Source organism: Eleginops maclovinus, chromosome 1 (genome assembly GCF_036324505.1).
Source record: "Eleginops maclovinus isolate JMC-PN-2008 ecotype Puerto Natales chromosome 1, JC_Emac_rtc_rv5, whole genome shotgun sequence".
Classification (NCBI taxonomy): Eukaryota; Metazoa; Chordata; class Actinopteri; order Perciformes; family Eleginopidae; genus Eleginops; species Eleginops maclovinus.
The window spans coordinates 1,168,082-1,185,032 of NC_086349.1; the positions used below are offsets into that span (position 1 = coordinate 1,168,082).

The 16,951-nt window shown below is 43.9% G+C and overlaps 1 protein-coding gene across 2 annotated transcripts; it reads right to left on the reverse strand.

The window, feature by feature from the left end:
* Window positions 1-1,607: 1,607 nt before the first annotated feature.
* asxl1 (ASXL transcriptional regulator 1) lies at window positions 1,608-16,834 on the reverse strand. Of its 2 annotated transcripts, XM_063887740.1 has the most exons (12): window positions 16,489-16,834; window positions 13,616-13,698; window positions 13,069-13,071; window positions 11,694-11,811; window positions 10,437-10,629; window positions 8,066-8,235; window positions 7,798-7,882; window positions 6,947-7,113; window positions 6,438-6,534; window positions 5,930-6,035; window positions 4,652-5,657; window positions 1,608-4,560 (listed from the first exon to the last, which is right to left on the reverse strand). In XM_063887740.1, exons 1-12 carry the CDS (start codon window positions 16,543-16,545, stop codon window positions 2,077-2,079), a joined length of 4,569 nt encoding a protein of 1,522 aa, XP_063743810.1. In that variant the 5' UTR covers window positions 16,546-16,834; the 3' UTR covers window positions 1,608-2,076. The 2 variants fall into 2 exon arrangements, with proteins under 2 accessions (XP_063743810.1, XP_063743803.1); XM_063887733.1 differs by lacking the exon at window positions 13,069-13,071 and having other exon boundaries at window positions 11,694-11,813; window positions 13,615-13,698.
* Window positions 16,835-16,951: the final 117 nt, after the last annotated feature.

Consider the following 16,951-nt stretch of genomic DNA (forward strand, 5'->3'; position numbering starts at 1 on the left):
AAAGGTAAACCCACAGTAAACGTGACTGATGTGTTTTTCTGACTCAATGTGCTGAAGCAGCTCTTTCTGGATTACAGGTAGCACAGCCATATAATGTAACAGCATATTTTGAATTCCAAAATAATTATACGTATGCAGATCTTTAAAAGGAAATGAAAAACTGAAACATACTGCCAAAGTATTCAGATGGTTCATTAATATTTGGTCCGGCTTAAAGTGTTTGCTGGTAACACTGTTGGATTACTGATGGTTTAAACCAAACAAATCTCGACGTATAATTTATAATCCTGAATACCCCCAGTAAAAGTAGAAGTACTCAGAACTTGTACCTGAGTAAAAGTAGAAGTACTCAGAACTTGTACCTGAGTAAAAGTAGAAATACTCAGAACTTGTACCTGAGTAAAAGTAGAAGTACTCAGAACTTGTACCCCAGTAAAAGTAAGAGTACTCAGAACTTGTACCCAAGTTAAAGTAGAAGTACTCAGAACTTGTACCCCAGTAAAAGTAAGAGTACTCAGAACTTGTACCCAAGTAAAAGTACTCAGAACCTGTACCCGAGTAAAAGTAGAAGTACTCAGAACTTGTACCCCAGTAAAAGTAAGAGTACTCAGAACTTGTACCCAAGTCAAAGTAGAAGTACTCAGAACTTGTACCCCAGTAAAAGTAAGAGTACTCAGAACTTGTACCCGAGTAAAAGTAGAAGTACTCAGAACTGGTACCCAAGTAAAAGTAGAAGTACTCAGAACTTGTACCCGAGTAAAAGTAAAGCATTCAGAACTTGTACTTGAGTAAAAGTAGAAGTTTTCAGATCTTGTACTTGAGTAAAAGTAGAAGTTTTCAGATCTTGTACTTGAGTAAAGTAGAAGTACTCAGGTCTTGTACTTGAGTAAAGTAGAAGTACCAGAGTGTAGGAATACTCTGTCACAGTAAAAGTATTCTAAATGTTCCTCCAGTGAAAGTAGAAAGTACTCTCATCTAAATGTTCTTAAAGTAGTGACAGTAAAAGTAGTCATTGTTTGATTGGTCCATTTCAGAATAATATCTCTGATATGTTTTATAATTATTGATCATTAAAGTGTTCTCAGAGCTGGTAAAGGTGCAGCTAGTTTTAATGGCTTTGTATACTGCAGGGTAGCTGCTGATTTACTCCAGGTGAACTAAAGTCTGATTTAAGGGCTGATCATATTTACCATCATTAATCCAGATCTGTAAAGTAACTAAAGGATAAATACATGTAGTGGAGTAAAAGCACACCATTTACCTCTGAACTGTAGTGGGGTAGAAGTAAATATTCAAGTACAGTAGTTAAGTAAATCTACTTAATGTAAAAAACTAAAACTACGACACCACTGTGTGCAATATGTTAATTGGATCAATTAATCACGAATGTTACTTGAAAATTGGAAGAACTTTTTACTTTGGAATAGTTTGTGCAAGCGCTTGATCTAATAGTGTTTTACTTATAGTCCAGCTGCACTTTTGCTGTAACAATGTAAATGTTCCCTCTGTGGGACATATAAAGGAATTCTGAATGACCCTACAGCTCTCACAGTTCAATGATCACTTCACTGTCCGGAGTTCAAAGGGAACCACGAAAGGAGTCAAAATGCAACCAGCAAAACAATTTTATTTACTCATTTTAATGGTTTAAAAAAATATTTCTTTGCGCAAAGACAACAACAGGTCCTCGTCCGTGAGGAAACAAGGGACCAAACAATGATGACCACCAATTGATGAAAGGTGTAGCAAGATAAGATGAGGTAAATGTTTTTGAGGAGAGAAAACAAAAAAAAGGCACAATTTACAATCAACCATGCCTCAAATTCACAATAATGATAATAATATTAATAATAACAACAACAACAACAACAATAATAATAATAATAATATATAAGTACAGCTAAAAAAAATCTGAAAATCTTAAACAACGAAAAATACAGACCAATTCTATAATACAAGGCTCCTCCTGCCACCAAGCTCCTCCTGTCCTGTACACCGAGCACACACACACACACACACACACACACACACACACACACACACACACGCACACACACACACACACACACACACACACTATCTGACCACCAGACACGACACGCACAGTTTGGAGGGCCCGATGCAGTCGTCATGGCAGAAGGCACCGCAGCCCTGGCACATGATCATGGCTTTGAGGCGGCACGAGCACTTGAGCGCCACCTCCTCTGCCGTACTGTCAGTGAAGGCCTGGATGCTGAGGGTGGTCTGGCGGGGGCGCAGGTGCAAGACACTGTCCGCCATGCTGCGCGAAAAACCGCTGTCCATCACTGAAACATTGGCTGTGTAGCTGACTCCACCACCGTGCTTGGGGAGCTTCCCATAGAGCTGGAAGGGAAGGGTGGAGGCAGTAGAGGAGGGGGAGGAGGAGGAGGAGGAGGAAGAGGGAGAGCCAGAGGAGTAGCTCGCCTTGCTGTGCTCTTTCTTTGCCATCCGTGCTAAAGTCATCTCCATGTTGAGGAGTCCCTCCATTGCCCCCCCGCTCAGGTAGCCGTCCATAGAGCTCCCGGGCTCTTTTTTGGTAACACTCATGGGTTTGATGGGGGAGGATTTGGAGAGAGCCTGACATGCGGGCCGTGCACCCACTTCATTCTTTATGCTGGAGGCAGGAGACTGAGACTGTGGGGGCCGCCAGTTAATCTTGATGGTAGGCACCACCTCTGTGGGACATGGGTCTGCATGGGGAGGAGAGGGGCCATTAGGCGTGGTTCTGTAGGCTGGCTGGGGCCTGTCTGGAGTGACCCCCTGTGAGGGATGACGGCCATGAGAGTCTCTTATAACCACAGACTCCCCAGCAGTCTCAGGGTCTGACTTACTCCTAGAGGACAAAGAGCTGGAGGTTGAGGAGGGGGGCAGAGAGGTGATGACCGGGACAGCCCCCGGGGCCTGCGGAGCCTGGTGCTGCCCTGCTGGTGTCTCAATCAGACAGGAGACTGGGCGACCTGGAGGGGGCTTGTTGTGGCTCTGAGACGCTGCGTTCAGTTCAGGGCTAGGAGACGGGAATGGAAGCCCTGGGGTCCGTGCCCCTGCAGGTGGGAGTTGGGATCCTGGCAGTCGGCTGATCTCCAGCCTGTTGGCAGAGTGTGAGGGTAGAACCTTCTCCAGGGACAGACTGCCCTGCAGTAGCTGGGTCACCAGAGGATTGTTGGCCTCCACACTGGAGACTCTGGCTGAGCTGGCCATCCTCCTGGAGGCAGCAGAGGGCTTCACAACTTCCCGACACTCCTCTTCAGTGGAACTCGGTCTGGAGGCCCTGCACTCATCTCCAGACTCAAGTTTGATCACAACGCCATCTCCTAGCCCCTGCTGGTGGGCTGTGGGGAGAGACTGGTAGTCCTGGGAGCGGGGGCTGCCATGCTGAGGGTGAGGCAGGCCGTTGGGGAAGCACGGCTGGATGACAGTCTGACCCTGGCGGCTGGACACGTGGGCCTGGATGACCGGCTGCTGGTTCTTAGAGGGAGGGCTGTAGATGACCAGCTGGCCGTTTCTCTGGATGCTCAGTGGGGGGCCCCAGTCCCCGTCAGGCTGCTGCTCATCCTCCTGAAGGTCATTCTCACAGTCTGAGGCCGTTTCCGTGGAGTCACTGTGTGTCCCAGCCTCATACTCTTTCTCTCTACCAGAGGAATGAGCTGTTAGCCGCCTCCCGGCAGCGGAGGGGGAGAACACATCCTGGTGCTCCACATGGTGGGAACCATGCTGGATTACACCGCCTAGTCCAGACTCCTTCAACTGTACCAGATCTTTGGGCCGGGAGGAGCTGGCCAGCGTCTGTATGACATCCACACCCTGAGCTCCGAACCTAGGAAGAGAATCTGGGATGGAGGTTGGGGCCAGTGGGGGTTTTTTAGAACCATGTTCAGCCATCTCTGAGAGGGCAGCAGGGGACTCTGTCACCTCAGGCTTTGGAGAGGGGGAGTCAGCGGCCTTGTCTTCAGGACTGTAAGAGGAATTCAGGACAGAAGTGGATGATGCTTCTACATCCTCTCCAGTGTCCGGCCCTCCAGCTGCCTCCTCTTGGGGAGAGCTTGGGGTCTGTGGGGCCTCTGAAGACATGGAGGTTGATGTAGTGGACAGAGAAGGAGAGGGCTGGGGCTTGGGCTCTACCTTGTGAAGCTGTAGTTGTGTTCCAGACGTATGAGTGCCTGAAGACGATCCCTGCTCCTCCACCCCACCACCTCCCCTTCTTCCACTTCCTCCTCCTCTTCCTCCTCCTCCTCCTCCTCCTCCTCCGGGCTCGATAGGTCCTGGATGCTCTCTCGCTCGTCGTCCATTGCTGCAATCCGGTAGCCCAGCAGCAGGCCGCAGCCGGACCCCCGGCCCTGGCCCGTCGCTAGTGGCTGCAACAGCAGCAGCGGCCTCCCGCTGGGCCCGGGCTTGCTGGGCCCTGGCTTTGATGTCCGCCAGGGTGCGCGCGCCCCCCGTCCCCGTCCGCCGCGCGCCCTCGCCGGGGGGCACGATGCGGGGACAGATCTGGTAGGTTGGGTGACCTTTGACCCAGGGGGGTTTGATTCTGGAGAGTTGAATCTGGGACAGAAACAGGATGACAGTTAGTCAAAGTGATCAGGTAACAGCTTATTGGTGGATAGGCAGAGTACTGTGGAGCACAAAGTCTTACCCGGATAGGCGGCACCTTGGGCTCTTCTGTTGTCTGCTGCGGCTTCTCCGTGCGGACACCGTCAATTGTGGTACGAAAGGACTGACGGTCCTCAATCCGCGGCCTTTTTTCGGGGAAGCTGGAGAAGGCCTGAGCCTCCTCGGGCCTTCTCTTTTGTTCCTTGAGCTGAGCGCTGGGTGCAGGGGTGGGGGCTGGGCTGGCTGACGGGCTGCTCTCACGGCTGCTGGTGGCCGTCCCCCCTGTGACGGAGGTGACGGCAGAGGCGGTGTCATCCAAAGCATCGACTGCGACTGCAGCACTGGAGGATGCTGAGGAGGAGGAGGAGGAAGAGTCCAGGCCGGTGGCGAAGGCTCCCTGTGTTTCAGAAGGTGAAGATGGAGAGGAGACAGGCGAAGAGGCTGACGACGAAGAAGAGGAGGAGGACGAGGAAGGTGAGGAGGTAGAAGCCAGTATAGGCGCAGTCTCCTCTGGGAGCAGGCGGGACGCAGCTTCAGGCTCCTCGTTTGCGCTGGTGGAGGCTGGGCTGGGAGTGGGGCTGGGAGTGGGGCTGGGGGTGGGGGTGGGGCTGGGAGTGGGGGTTGGAGTGGAGGTTGACAATATGACTGGCTCTGGAGTGGGAGCGGTCTTTGTCTCTATGGAAGAACTCTCAGCAGGGAGCTCCACACCGCACTCAGCCTGCAGCACCACCTCCCCTTGGATGACCGTGTTGTCGGACAAGGGAGAGCCAACAGAATCTGCCGGGAGGTCTGGTTCAGGGCTGGGCTCAGCGGACTCTGCAGATTGCAGGGCAGGGGGAGTGGCCTTGCAGAGTGTCCGACGGGCCCTCCGACGCAGGTCAGCTCGAGTGCGTCTCCTCATTCTACCATCTCTCCTTCGCCGACCCACACTGCGTCTCTTGGGGGCCCCGGCTGGCACCGCAGCCACATCAGTGTCCAGCACCCCCGCGGCAGCTTCACCGGCTTCACTCATGGTGAGCTTCAGGGACTCTTCTTGTGTCAGGCCAGACCTACAGCAAGCCAAACAATGATTCAGCCCATTGTGTTAAACAATGTTTAATGAGTCGTCTAAACTAATATGGAGGATAGCAAGGAGATGGAAACAAACAATATAGTAGATGCAAATAAATGTGAAATATAAAGGCTATACAGGCTTCTAGTCAGGCCTAAATAATACTTACAATACCTATATATTAACTTTAAAGGAACCACTGTAATTATGACAGAAGAAAGAATATGGCTGCTGTGATTTTAGACTCAAATGAAATGGGATGGTTCTTACTTTTGCCCGTGGTACTCTTCAAAAAACTTTTCCTTCCATGCCTCTACTTTCTTCTCTTTCTCCATTTCCTGCCGAAAACGCACCTGCATCTCGTGGGTGAACTCACCTAAAATGTGTCAAACACATAAAGGTTTTTAAAAAGTAGCTTCACAACTGACCTTTTTAAAGCATAGTTTTGTTATAAATCTGATAAGCTGCCCATCACTTGTAAATAAGCAGCTGGGGTGAGTAAGGATTCAGGACAGTGTTACCATCAGAAGCAGAAAGACAGGATCTTTTCTGAATCAGCTCCCTGAACAGACTGATTCACGATCATGCAGAAGTGTGTTATTTGTGTCCTTCTACACCTATGGCCTCCTCTTATTCACACATGTAAATAATGTTTCCACACAGTGTTGCCTTTTGGTGTGAATTGTTCTGCTGGCATGTATGACTTCACCCCTTCTTTAAAACAACCTTTTGGTAATGTGGTACGAGTAAAATGTGCGATATTGAGCGGTACACTTACCCTCTGCCAGTCTTTCTTTCCAGCTCTGGGAGGCATGGGTGAAGAACTCATTGTTGAGAGCTGAGCTACTCAGTCGGGCCATACCATCTGGTCCAATCTTCAGGAGAGAACACAATGTAAAAATAGCAATAAAAGAATAATGCCCTTGAGGAGTAGAGGGGCCTAGGCTTAAAGGCTAGCACATACTGTGCATTCTGGATTTGTACACCGTTGCGTCACAAGAATTTGAACAGTTCCATTCATACTACCACTGACGTTCTGCGCCAGGCTGATACAATCATCCAATAACCATGGAGTTTGTTCTTTGTGTTTGTTCCAAAGCAGGTCCATATCCTACCAGCTGGATTGGATAGAATGAAGCAGGAGCATTTGCATCACAGGAGCAAAGCTTTGCGGTTGCACAGAAAGTATGAATGTGTCTTAACATTCATCAAATTTACCCCAAACATGACAAAACAGTGTGTGCATGAGATCAGCCTCACAAAATTCAATAAAAAAAAAATACGTACCTGTCTATCAACCTCAGGAAGCAGCTGCAGCAGCTGCTGCTGCGAGGGTACGGGGAAGGCTGCGAAGGTACGCACATTGATGAGGGCTCTGATGTTGGTGTTCACCAGGATTGAGCCTGGTGTTTCAAAATCCACATCCACCCCTCCCCGACTCCTCTTAATGGGACCTGCCACAGCAAGAGAAAAAGAACATGACTTTACCTACAGCTCGGTACCTACTATCTGCAGGTACCTACAGCTAAAGCTATCTGCGGGTACCTACAGCCAAAGCTATCTGCGGGTACCTACGGCTAAAAGCTATCTGCGGGTACCTACAGCCAAAGCTATCTGCGGGTACCTACGGCTAAAAGCTATCTGCGGGTACTTACAGCCAAAGCTATCTGCGGGTGCCTACAGCTAAAAGCTGTCTACCTACAGCTGAATACCGCAGACACTCTGGGACATGTTCCTTGCTAATTAATCATGTTTTTTTTTAGGAGTTACTACCTTTATATAGTAGGTGACAGTCAATTACACCCCTTTCATTGTTTTCAAATTGTGGTTTTCATTTACTCAGTATTCTTTCTGCCGTTTGTGGTTATTAATTATTGGTGAATAATGCAGTGCCTGTATGTTCGACTGCTAGTTCTCTAGTATTGCTGCTTTCTTTAGAAATGCTCACTCAAACATCTTCACACAGAAACTGCACTTTCTTGGGTCCTGAGCACTACACCCGTCAAACTTGTCAAGCAACCTGACATATATACAGTATGCCGTATATTTCCGTAAAAGGTCTAACCCATCAGCATTTTGAATGCTTGCCTTCATTATAGGTGCATGGTTGATGCTGTTCTCAAAAAAGGTATTCTTACCTGAGGGAACATGCTCTCCATTCACTTTAAGAGGGGTGAGGACAACACGAGGCATCATGACTGCTTTCTTCCTCTGCCTCCCTGACTGTAGTAACACAAACAGTGGGATGGAAGGATTGTAATAGTAGACAATTATGAAGTCAGTACTGTATGTGAGCAGCACTGTATTCCTGCCCCTCTACAGATCACTCAAAAATCACACTGTAGAAGTGCTCTTTATTTCTCCTGTAACAATAGAGCAGCCAGTGTGGACACTCATGGTGCTGACCTGTCTGGAGCGGCTCAGTCTGGTCTGGGTGTGTGGGGCATGTTGGGCCTGCTGTGAGTCTATGCGTGCTTGCTGTCCTGCCGCCCTGCTGAGGCGGGTCTGGGGTTGGGAGCTGACAGCCGGCACTTCTGCGGAGCAGGAGGCGCTGGACGAGCTCTCGTCCACCGAGGCTGCAGGTCAGAAAAAAAACAACACATTTCAACTAAACACTATCCCACACATTCCTTAAGATGATGGGTGTTCATCTTAACCCACCTCATGCTGTCGGCGTCATTTAACAGCAAACAACATCTGAGACTCGCAGCAAAGATAAGACAAGTGCAGCTCTTATTGAACATCTCCTGCAGTTACAATGAATATGTAATGTTTCGGTTTTTATTTTCTACCTGAGCAGAGTTCATAAAAAAGGAGCTTCCATCTGAGCTAAATCTGCTTACTTAGTGGTTTGGCAAAGTGGAAAACTTTGGTAAAGAAAAAATGTAACCCACACATAAGTGTCAGAAAGCACAGCCCATGTTCTGACTTCTACCAAGCTATTGTGTCAACTACTTTGTAAAGAAGATAGATTACAAACACTGTTCATTTTCAGACTCTCCAAGACACCAGCTGTTCATTTTCCAATTTAGTGAGCATCTTAGCCTCGTTACCTCTGACCCTACCACCTACCCTGGACCCTGTTCCCACTGACCTTCTCTAGTCTATTGCTTTTATCTTCCTCCTTTTCTCACCCATCATGTTAAAACTTCATTAACAACTGGTTACTTTCCAAATACTCTTTAATAAGAGGAAAAAGTCAACCCTTGGCCAGAATGAACCCAAAATCAACCCTTCTGATATAAACTACATATCTGTGTCCGCCCTCCTCCTGTCCCTGAATAACTTGTAAATGCTAGAGCAGTCTCCCTGTCCTCATCCTACTGTTCTTTCTGCTGCAATCCACACAGTAAACCACCAGATCCTCCTTAATACTCTCCAAGAACTGAGCGTCTCAGGCAGTGCACTCTCCCTGCTTAGATCCTACCTCGTAGATCGCACCTACAGGGTAACTTAGAGAGGATCTGGGTCAGAACTCATCACTGGGGTCCCTCGGGACTCTGTCCTGGATTCCTTCTCCTTTCTCTGTCCAACAATTCACATGGCTCTATAATTTGCTCTCATGGCTTCTGTTACAACCGCTATGCAGATGATATACAACTGATGTTGACAGGTCTGAGTCTTTGATGGTCTGTAACCCAGGCGGCTGTATGAATCCCTGCTTATCTCTCAGTGAATGTCCACTTGAAGCTCGACCTCAACAAGACTTTCTTATTTGGGGAAGGGCTCTACTATATACGACCTGAATATCAACACCGTCACCTTGTTTCCACAATTCCGAGGGCAAGGTATCTGGGACGGACAACAACCGAACCATACACTCCAACCTGGTCACTCTGCATCCTCCAATCAGCTCGCTAATCCCTCACTGCACGTTGGACCCAGGTACCCCTCAACCAAAACCCAGTTGTTTGCAATCCTGGCTCTAACAAGGTATAATGAGCTCCCCATTAACATCAGCAGGGAACCAAACTCATCAGGTATGAAAAAGGGGACAGGATCCAAAACTCACAACTTTTTTGCTCCTTGTACTGCGACAATTCAGACGTTAATTGTGTACTTTCACTCCCCTACATTTAAAAACAATAGATTTAGTGACTTTGCAGATTTGGAAAGCGATTAAAAGTAGCTGCAAGCTTTGAGAACACTTTAATGATCAATAATTATAATCAAAACATATCAGATATATTATTCTGAAATTGGCCAATCTGCACAATGACTACTTGAATGCAGGACTTTTACTTGTAACAGAGTATTCCAACACTGTGGTACTTGTACTTTTAATCAAGTAGAAGCTTAGAGTATTTCTTCCATACACCAAAAAATATTTGTATTTCTGATCTACACGAATCACGCAAACCAATTTTGGATTCAAAACGAATGGTGACAAGTTTGCAAGCCTGATCACGATAGCAGAAAGTCTACATACTTCTGTTGCAGACTGAAGAGCCACCTGTTTAGACTGCACCTTGGCCAATACAAATCCATTATTTAAGCACTTATAAATGTACTTTTTTCTGTTTTTAATTTGTCTCTTCATGGTTGATTGCACTTATGCAAGTCACTAAAAAGCACCAGCGAAATGTGATGTAATGTAACACACAGGTCATTGAAATACATAAAAGGGAGCATGGTAGGCTATGCCCTTTAACGTGCCTTCAATTTCTAACGAAAAGAAAAGGTCAGGTGCTTTAAGTCAAGGATTTGCAGAACCACCCCACAGTAATGGAGAGGCCTCTGATGTATGTAATGATCTTGGTGTGTGGTGTCGTGTTACCGTCATTGTCTCCACTGGCAGCAGCGGTGGTCTCTGTGGAGTCGCAGCTTTCCTGCCCAGTGGCTTCATTGGGTCCGACTGTGGCCCCTGTACCTGCTGCAGAGGTGCCGCTGCAGGAAGCTGGTCCTGTGCTGCTGGCTGGATCAGTTGGCTCTGACTCTGATGTTGTCTTTGTCCACTGGAGGGCGTTCTTCTACAGAGTGTGAAGGAAAACATTATTTTCTCAGAAGATTTTACCCTACAAGGTGTTTGCAGGGTGACACCCAAAGCAGAAATAGATTAGCTAACTGGTCCAACTGTGTTTATCTGTATCATTTTTAATAATATCATCGGAGTAGGGAGGGTTCCTTTAGAAATGTGTACCGAGTAACCTGTAAAATTGTTTTAATGAGTTATCCAATCCGAGTATCACAATATACTGTAAATGTAATATAACCTGATTACTTTCCGTTACTTTTGGATGACCTCAACATCAAACGCAATGACGAGAAAATAAATATCCATAAGATGATTCAATAGAGCAATGCGACCTTAGAAAAGAAGAAACCAAGATATCTATATTTATATCTATAGATATATCTATATCTATCTATATATATAGATAGACCTACAAAATAGTAGCACTTTTTAAAAAAACGGACTAGTTGTGCAATTACAATTTATGTGCAATATATAAACTGAAATATGCTATTATCAATAATTGCAATATTATCTGGCTGCTTTATCTCCTTCAGGATGTGTATTTTTTTTTTAAATGCATATTTTCTTTTGTTAAACTGTCTTATTTAAATTTCCCCTCTGTGGGACCAATAAAGGGATTCTTTAGTTTAATATTATAAAATAAAAACAAACTGTATTTTTCGTTTTAATTAATCAGGTGTCCACCTACTGCACTAAAAAAAGGATGTATAAAAAAAAAATGAAAGTAGTCTAAATAAAAACCAAAAAGAAAATTCAGGCAGTAAGTCTACCTATAATATATCCATCTTTATTGATACATTGTAATCTTAGTTTTTTTGTATCCAGATTACGGTATCCGTTACTCCCCAAGCCTGAGTATCATACACTGAAGTGTGTCAGCAGGTAGAAAATAGTTCCCAATAAAGAGAATTACTATGCACCCTGTACCAAACCATCAGAATTTATTTTCAGATGTAATTTTTAAGATACCAATTAGGATACAACTGTGTATTGACATGAATAAACATAGGCAGCAGTTAAGAAGCATTCAACGTGAAGATGTTGGTGTATGTGTACCTTTAGGGTGAAGAGGCTCATCCGTCCCGGCAGCTTGAAGAAGATGCTGTTCTTGACTCGGTCTCCCCTCACCTGGGAGTGCAGCATAGTGACCAGACAGGCCAAAGGGGCTGTCCCACTACACACACACACACACACACACACACACACACACACACACACACACACACACACACACACACACACACACACACACACACACACACACACACACACACACACACACACACACACACACACACACACACACACACACACACACACACACACACACACACACACACACACACACACACACACACACACACACACACACACACACACACACACACACACACACACACACACACACACACACACACACACACACACACACACACACACACACACACACACACACACACACACACACACACACACACACACACACACACACACACACACACACACACACACACACACACACACACAAATGTGTAATGCCACCAAATGCTTGCATCAATTGGTCATAAAGCTTTCAATAATAGTAATATCCTTCAGGAACAAAGTTACAGAAAGCTGAGTTTGGACGATATGATGCGCAGATACAACAATACAAATAGCTGAACCCAATGTTCACAATAACAATGTGACCGATGCCAATACCATTGATGATGTTTTTCTGTTTACATTGTTATTTATTCTTTTTTAAACCACAGAAACATACATTTTTGAGAAAAAAAATTGTTGAATGAGCACATTTTAAATTAAACTGATTTATGAAACTACCAATTACCGATTTTAGAGAAGGTTTTAGGAACACACAGTTGTGTTAGATTTCCTTGTTGTCCTTCATAATCTTTTACCTATCATTTTTCTTTTAAAAAGATGATACTTATTTGATAACATTAAATCATAATTTATGAATTTAAATAAATATACAGAACACAATTATAGATTGTGCATGTATAGGGCATGGAGAACAAACATGAACAGAGACTGATGTTCGTGTGATTAAACGGACAAATTTCCTCCGACAGCTGAACCTACAGCGCTCTGCTGCAACCCTTCAGACACTGTCATGAAGATGGGAAACATTTTTCTCAGAGAAGTTATCACTTGGCAAAACTAACTGAAGGCGGGATAACATTTGCCGCTCCTGCTTCTAGATGAAGACATTTTGCAGCATGCGCTCCCACGGGACCAGACGCGCTCTTAACTACTTTGTTACTTAGGTATGAGGAAAATGACTGTAAAAAGCCAGTGTTCTAAACCATCAAAATTACCAACAGTGCCAATTTTTGTCCGATTCAACCCACTGTGCCAAGCATAGGCCTCTGAGAACATGAAAGGCTCCGAAAAACAGAGTGCAAATAATAAAAGTCCTCCAACGTACCTCCTGTCAGCAGCAGGCGAAGTGGTCCATAGACAGATAGATAGATCCATGTAAAAGGGAAGGAACAAAATCTGTTATAATAACACCTTTTGAAAAGACATGTTTAATTGTTGTTCATTTGAATTATCCAGTTTGGAATTAATGCTGGGAATTTAAACTAAAATTTAAGAAGGTACAGCTATGTATGCCACATAACAACCCTTACATAGGTTACTGCATTCAGGTTCAATAGAACAGCTTTTATTATAAATAGTTGTTACTATTTTAACAGAAGTAGCTGACACTTGTACTGAAAAATGTATGTATGTATGTATGTATGTATGTATGTATGTATGTATGTATGTATGTATGTATGTATGTATGTATGTATGTATGTATGTATGTATGTATGTATGTGTGTGTGTGTGTGTGTGTGTGTGTGTGTGTGTGTGTGTGTGTGTGTGTGTGTGTGTGTGTGTGTGTGTGTGTGTGTGTGTGTGTGTGTGTGTGTGTGTGTGTGTGTGTGTGTGTGTGTGTGTGTGTGTGTGTGTGTGTGTGTGTGTCTGACCGCATCTCCTTCAGCCCCTTGGTCTGGATGACATGGAGGATTTGTTTGGGAGTCATGGGTGCATCAGAGAAGTTCTCCAAAACCTGCAAAACATCCACTGTTTTTACCACACAGAGAACAAATCCATCTGCAGTGTGGGACATGACAAAATATATAGAATCAAGCACAAGTTTCTCCGCTGAGGAAAGTTCCACATTTTGATTGGGAAATAAAAGATGGAAAATGACATTTCCACAGAAAATAATGCATGAGTTTTTAAATGTGTGTATTCCATGCACGTGACAGGAAAGCCTTTTTTCTCTTATATTTTCATCAGTTTGAATGCCAATCAAACATTCCTAAAAAAAAAGGATACGGGAAAGCATTATATAATATACAATGATTCATCTGTAACAAGCTGATATCAACCCTCGTGATGTTTCATTAAGCATAAGATAAGATGTACCTTTATTAATCCCTGTGGGGAAATTCAAGCTTTATGTAGCAACAGATTGAGAAGAGAAAAGAAAAAACAGCCAGATACAAACAAGGTTCTGAAATAAAAGTAAAAATATTATATACAGATAAGTTACAGTTTTAAAACAAACTGTTAGAACAGAAAATAATTAGAAATGATGTGGGCATATATGTCAGGAAATGTCATATTTAAAGTTGTATCAAATTCAGCAAAAACAAAAAAGTAATCCCATTATCTAAAGCAGGGGTGTCCAAACTTTTCTCGGCCCTTTTGGTAAGATAAATTGCTTCATACATTCAGTTCCTCATAAGTTGACATAACCAATCAAAAGTAGATTAATTATGCTTGATAACTGAATATGCTTTAACAAAAAGAACAGCTTACATCACAGCTTTTCATAGGGTAGCATTTGTTATAAAATTCTGTTAACTTATATTGACAGAATTTATTTAAAAGTTATGCTTATTAACACTTGAATACTACTGTGTCAAATATGTGCACATATTTATTTAAGAAGTACAAGCACAATGTTCATGTCTGGGCCATATTCCATTATACTTTTAGAATCTGCTGAGGGCCAATGTAAAATGGACCTCGGGCTGCATTTGGCCCCGGGACCTTAGTTTGACACCCCTGATCTAAAGCAATACACAGGTATACATTTACATGCTGGTGTAACTTTCCAATAGTAATGTAATAAACTTTCTCAGAGAACACCCACCTTATCGCTATAATAGAAATGAAAACACATGTTTTTGCATTGTGTCTCTGTCTACACTGAGGTTGTGTTCATCTTCCAGAGTTTCTGTAAAAATTTCAGTCAAACTTTTTTCAGCTGTCCACCACAAGCTCATCTTCAATGAGTCATTGTCAGGGCTATGGCAAGCCCAGTTTTGAAATCCTGTTAAATCTGTGCTGGGTTAACTATACAGCCGTAGAAAAAAATTAAGAGATCACTTCAGCATTATCATTTTCTCTTGTTTGATTATTTATAGGTATGTCTTTGGGTTGAATTATTTTTATTTTATTTTATTGTATTCTATAAACTACTGACAATTTCTCTCTGTTGGAATTCAACAGACACTGGACCGGCTGCCATACATGTAGAGATAAAGATTTAAGAACTATTTGGAGTGGTCTCTTCATTTTTTCCGGAGCTTTATATCCACCTTACTCTATATTTGTGTACATTCTGACTGAGGAAAAGACAGAAATGTCTAAATGTTCTGCGCTAACAAAGAATGCAGGTCAATTGGATTTATAATCTGAGAAGAATTCCTTTAATTAATTACACTTCATGGATAGAGTAGTTTTTTTTAGTTTTTTTTAACTTCTATCCTATTTTAAAAGATACCCTTTTTTGGCTCTGATGTGACTATAGTGCATGAAGTGATTGTCAGCACAATCCATTGCATTTGAATCTTGATAGATTTGGAGAACACTATGTGCAGTAATTGTACTTGTACAGGGTTAAGAAGCGATCAGGAATATTTATTCTATACAGCTATAAGAGTAGAAAGCAAAGGCTTCTTGGGCCAAACAGACAAGTAACTGGTGAGCCAATTGCCCTCAAACTGGGGTTAAACACTGTTGAAAGAGACCTCTGAGCACTTTTATACAGTATCATATATTTACTGAACTGACATTTGGCCATCTGCTCCGAATGTTTTTAAATTAATTTGATTTATATTAAATTAAGTGTACCTACTGGGAAAATAATCCCCTCAGTTTGGTAGTTCAACGTTTGCATTTCAACAGCTTCAATGTGATTACACCTCCTTCTTAAATATCCAATTGCTACACTTTGATGTTCCAAATGAGGACCAACAATATTGAGGACTGTATTGTTCTCTTTACCGTTCAGTCTTTGCAATACAACTGGGTAGGGGTTAACGTTAGCTATTAGCTTTGCTAACTGTAGCGTGAATTATAATAAGCATAACGACCTAATAACGACTAATATATTAGCCTTTCCGTGATTTTGAGAGGTTTGACAGGGTCACGTTGAAACAATTAAATGCATAAACTGGTCGCGTATCTTGAGTTTCTCGCATTTCTTAGGTGGTAATTAGCGTAGGGCTAGCTAGGTAGCCTGCTGCCTAGCAAACAAAGAGCTCAAACAGGAGTGAGGATGTTAGCGTGCTAGCCAGCATTAGCATGTAGCGTTGCGTAGCTCTTTATGTCAGCAGTCAGAGAGAAATGCAGCACACTTCAAATGTTGCACCCTGTTACATTTCATTTAAACATATCCTGCCTATAAACTGGTCTAGCACTGATAAAAGCTAACATAGCTGATATTACAGTGCAGGCAGTGGTCGTGAGTAGAATGAACACAACAACACATCTGGACCATCACTCCACATTATACCAAAAATAATGTACACACGTCTCTATAAATGCTCAAAACAGTGTTTACCATTCGGGCTGCCTCAGCCCAGGTCCTCTCCTTCTTTCTCTTTTGTTTGTCCTTCATTTCCTCTGCGCTGGTGTCTGCGGCTAGCCTGCTGTGTGTCTATAAAGCAACCTTAATACGATGGCGGTTTAGCTGCTTAGCAAAATGGCTAACTCCGTTCTAGGTGAACTGTGTAGACCCAAAACAAGACGCTCCCTCTAGGTGGGGACGATGCTGTGCTGTGCTGTCTGCTAGTTTCTGATAAATCTCGCTACTGTGCCTTGTCTAAACTAGCTGAACACACATCGTCTCTCTGTAGCACAGAAGCAGTGTGAGTGCAGGCTGGCGCTGCTGCAGGACAAGCCTCTTTGGAATGCAACAACCAGGTCAAAGGTCAAACCCTCCGCAGGAATGCAACAAAAAAAGGCCTGCTCTCTTCATGCAAATTACATTACATTTAAACAGATGCTGCATGCAAATAATCAAG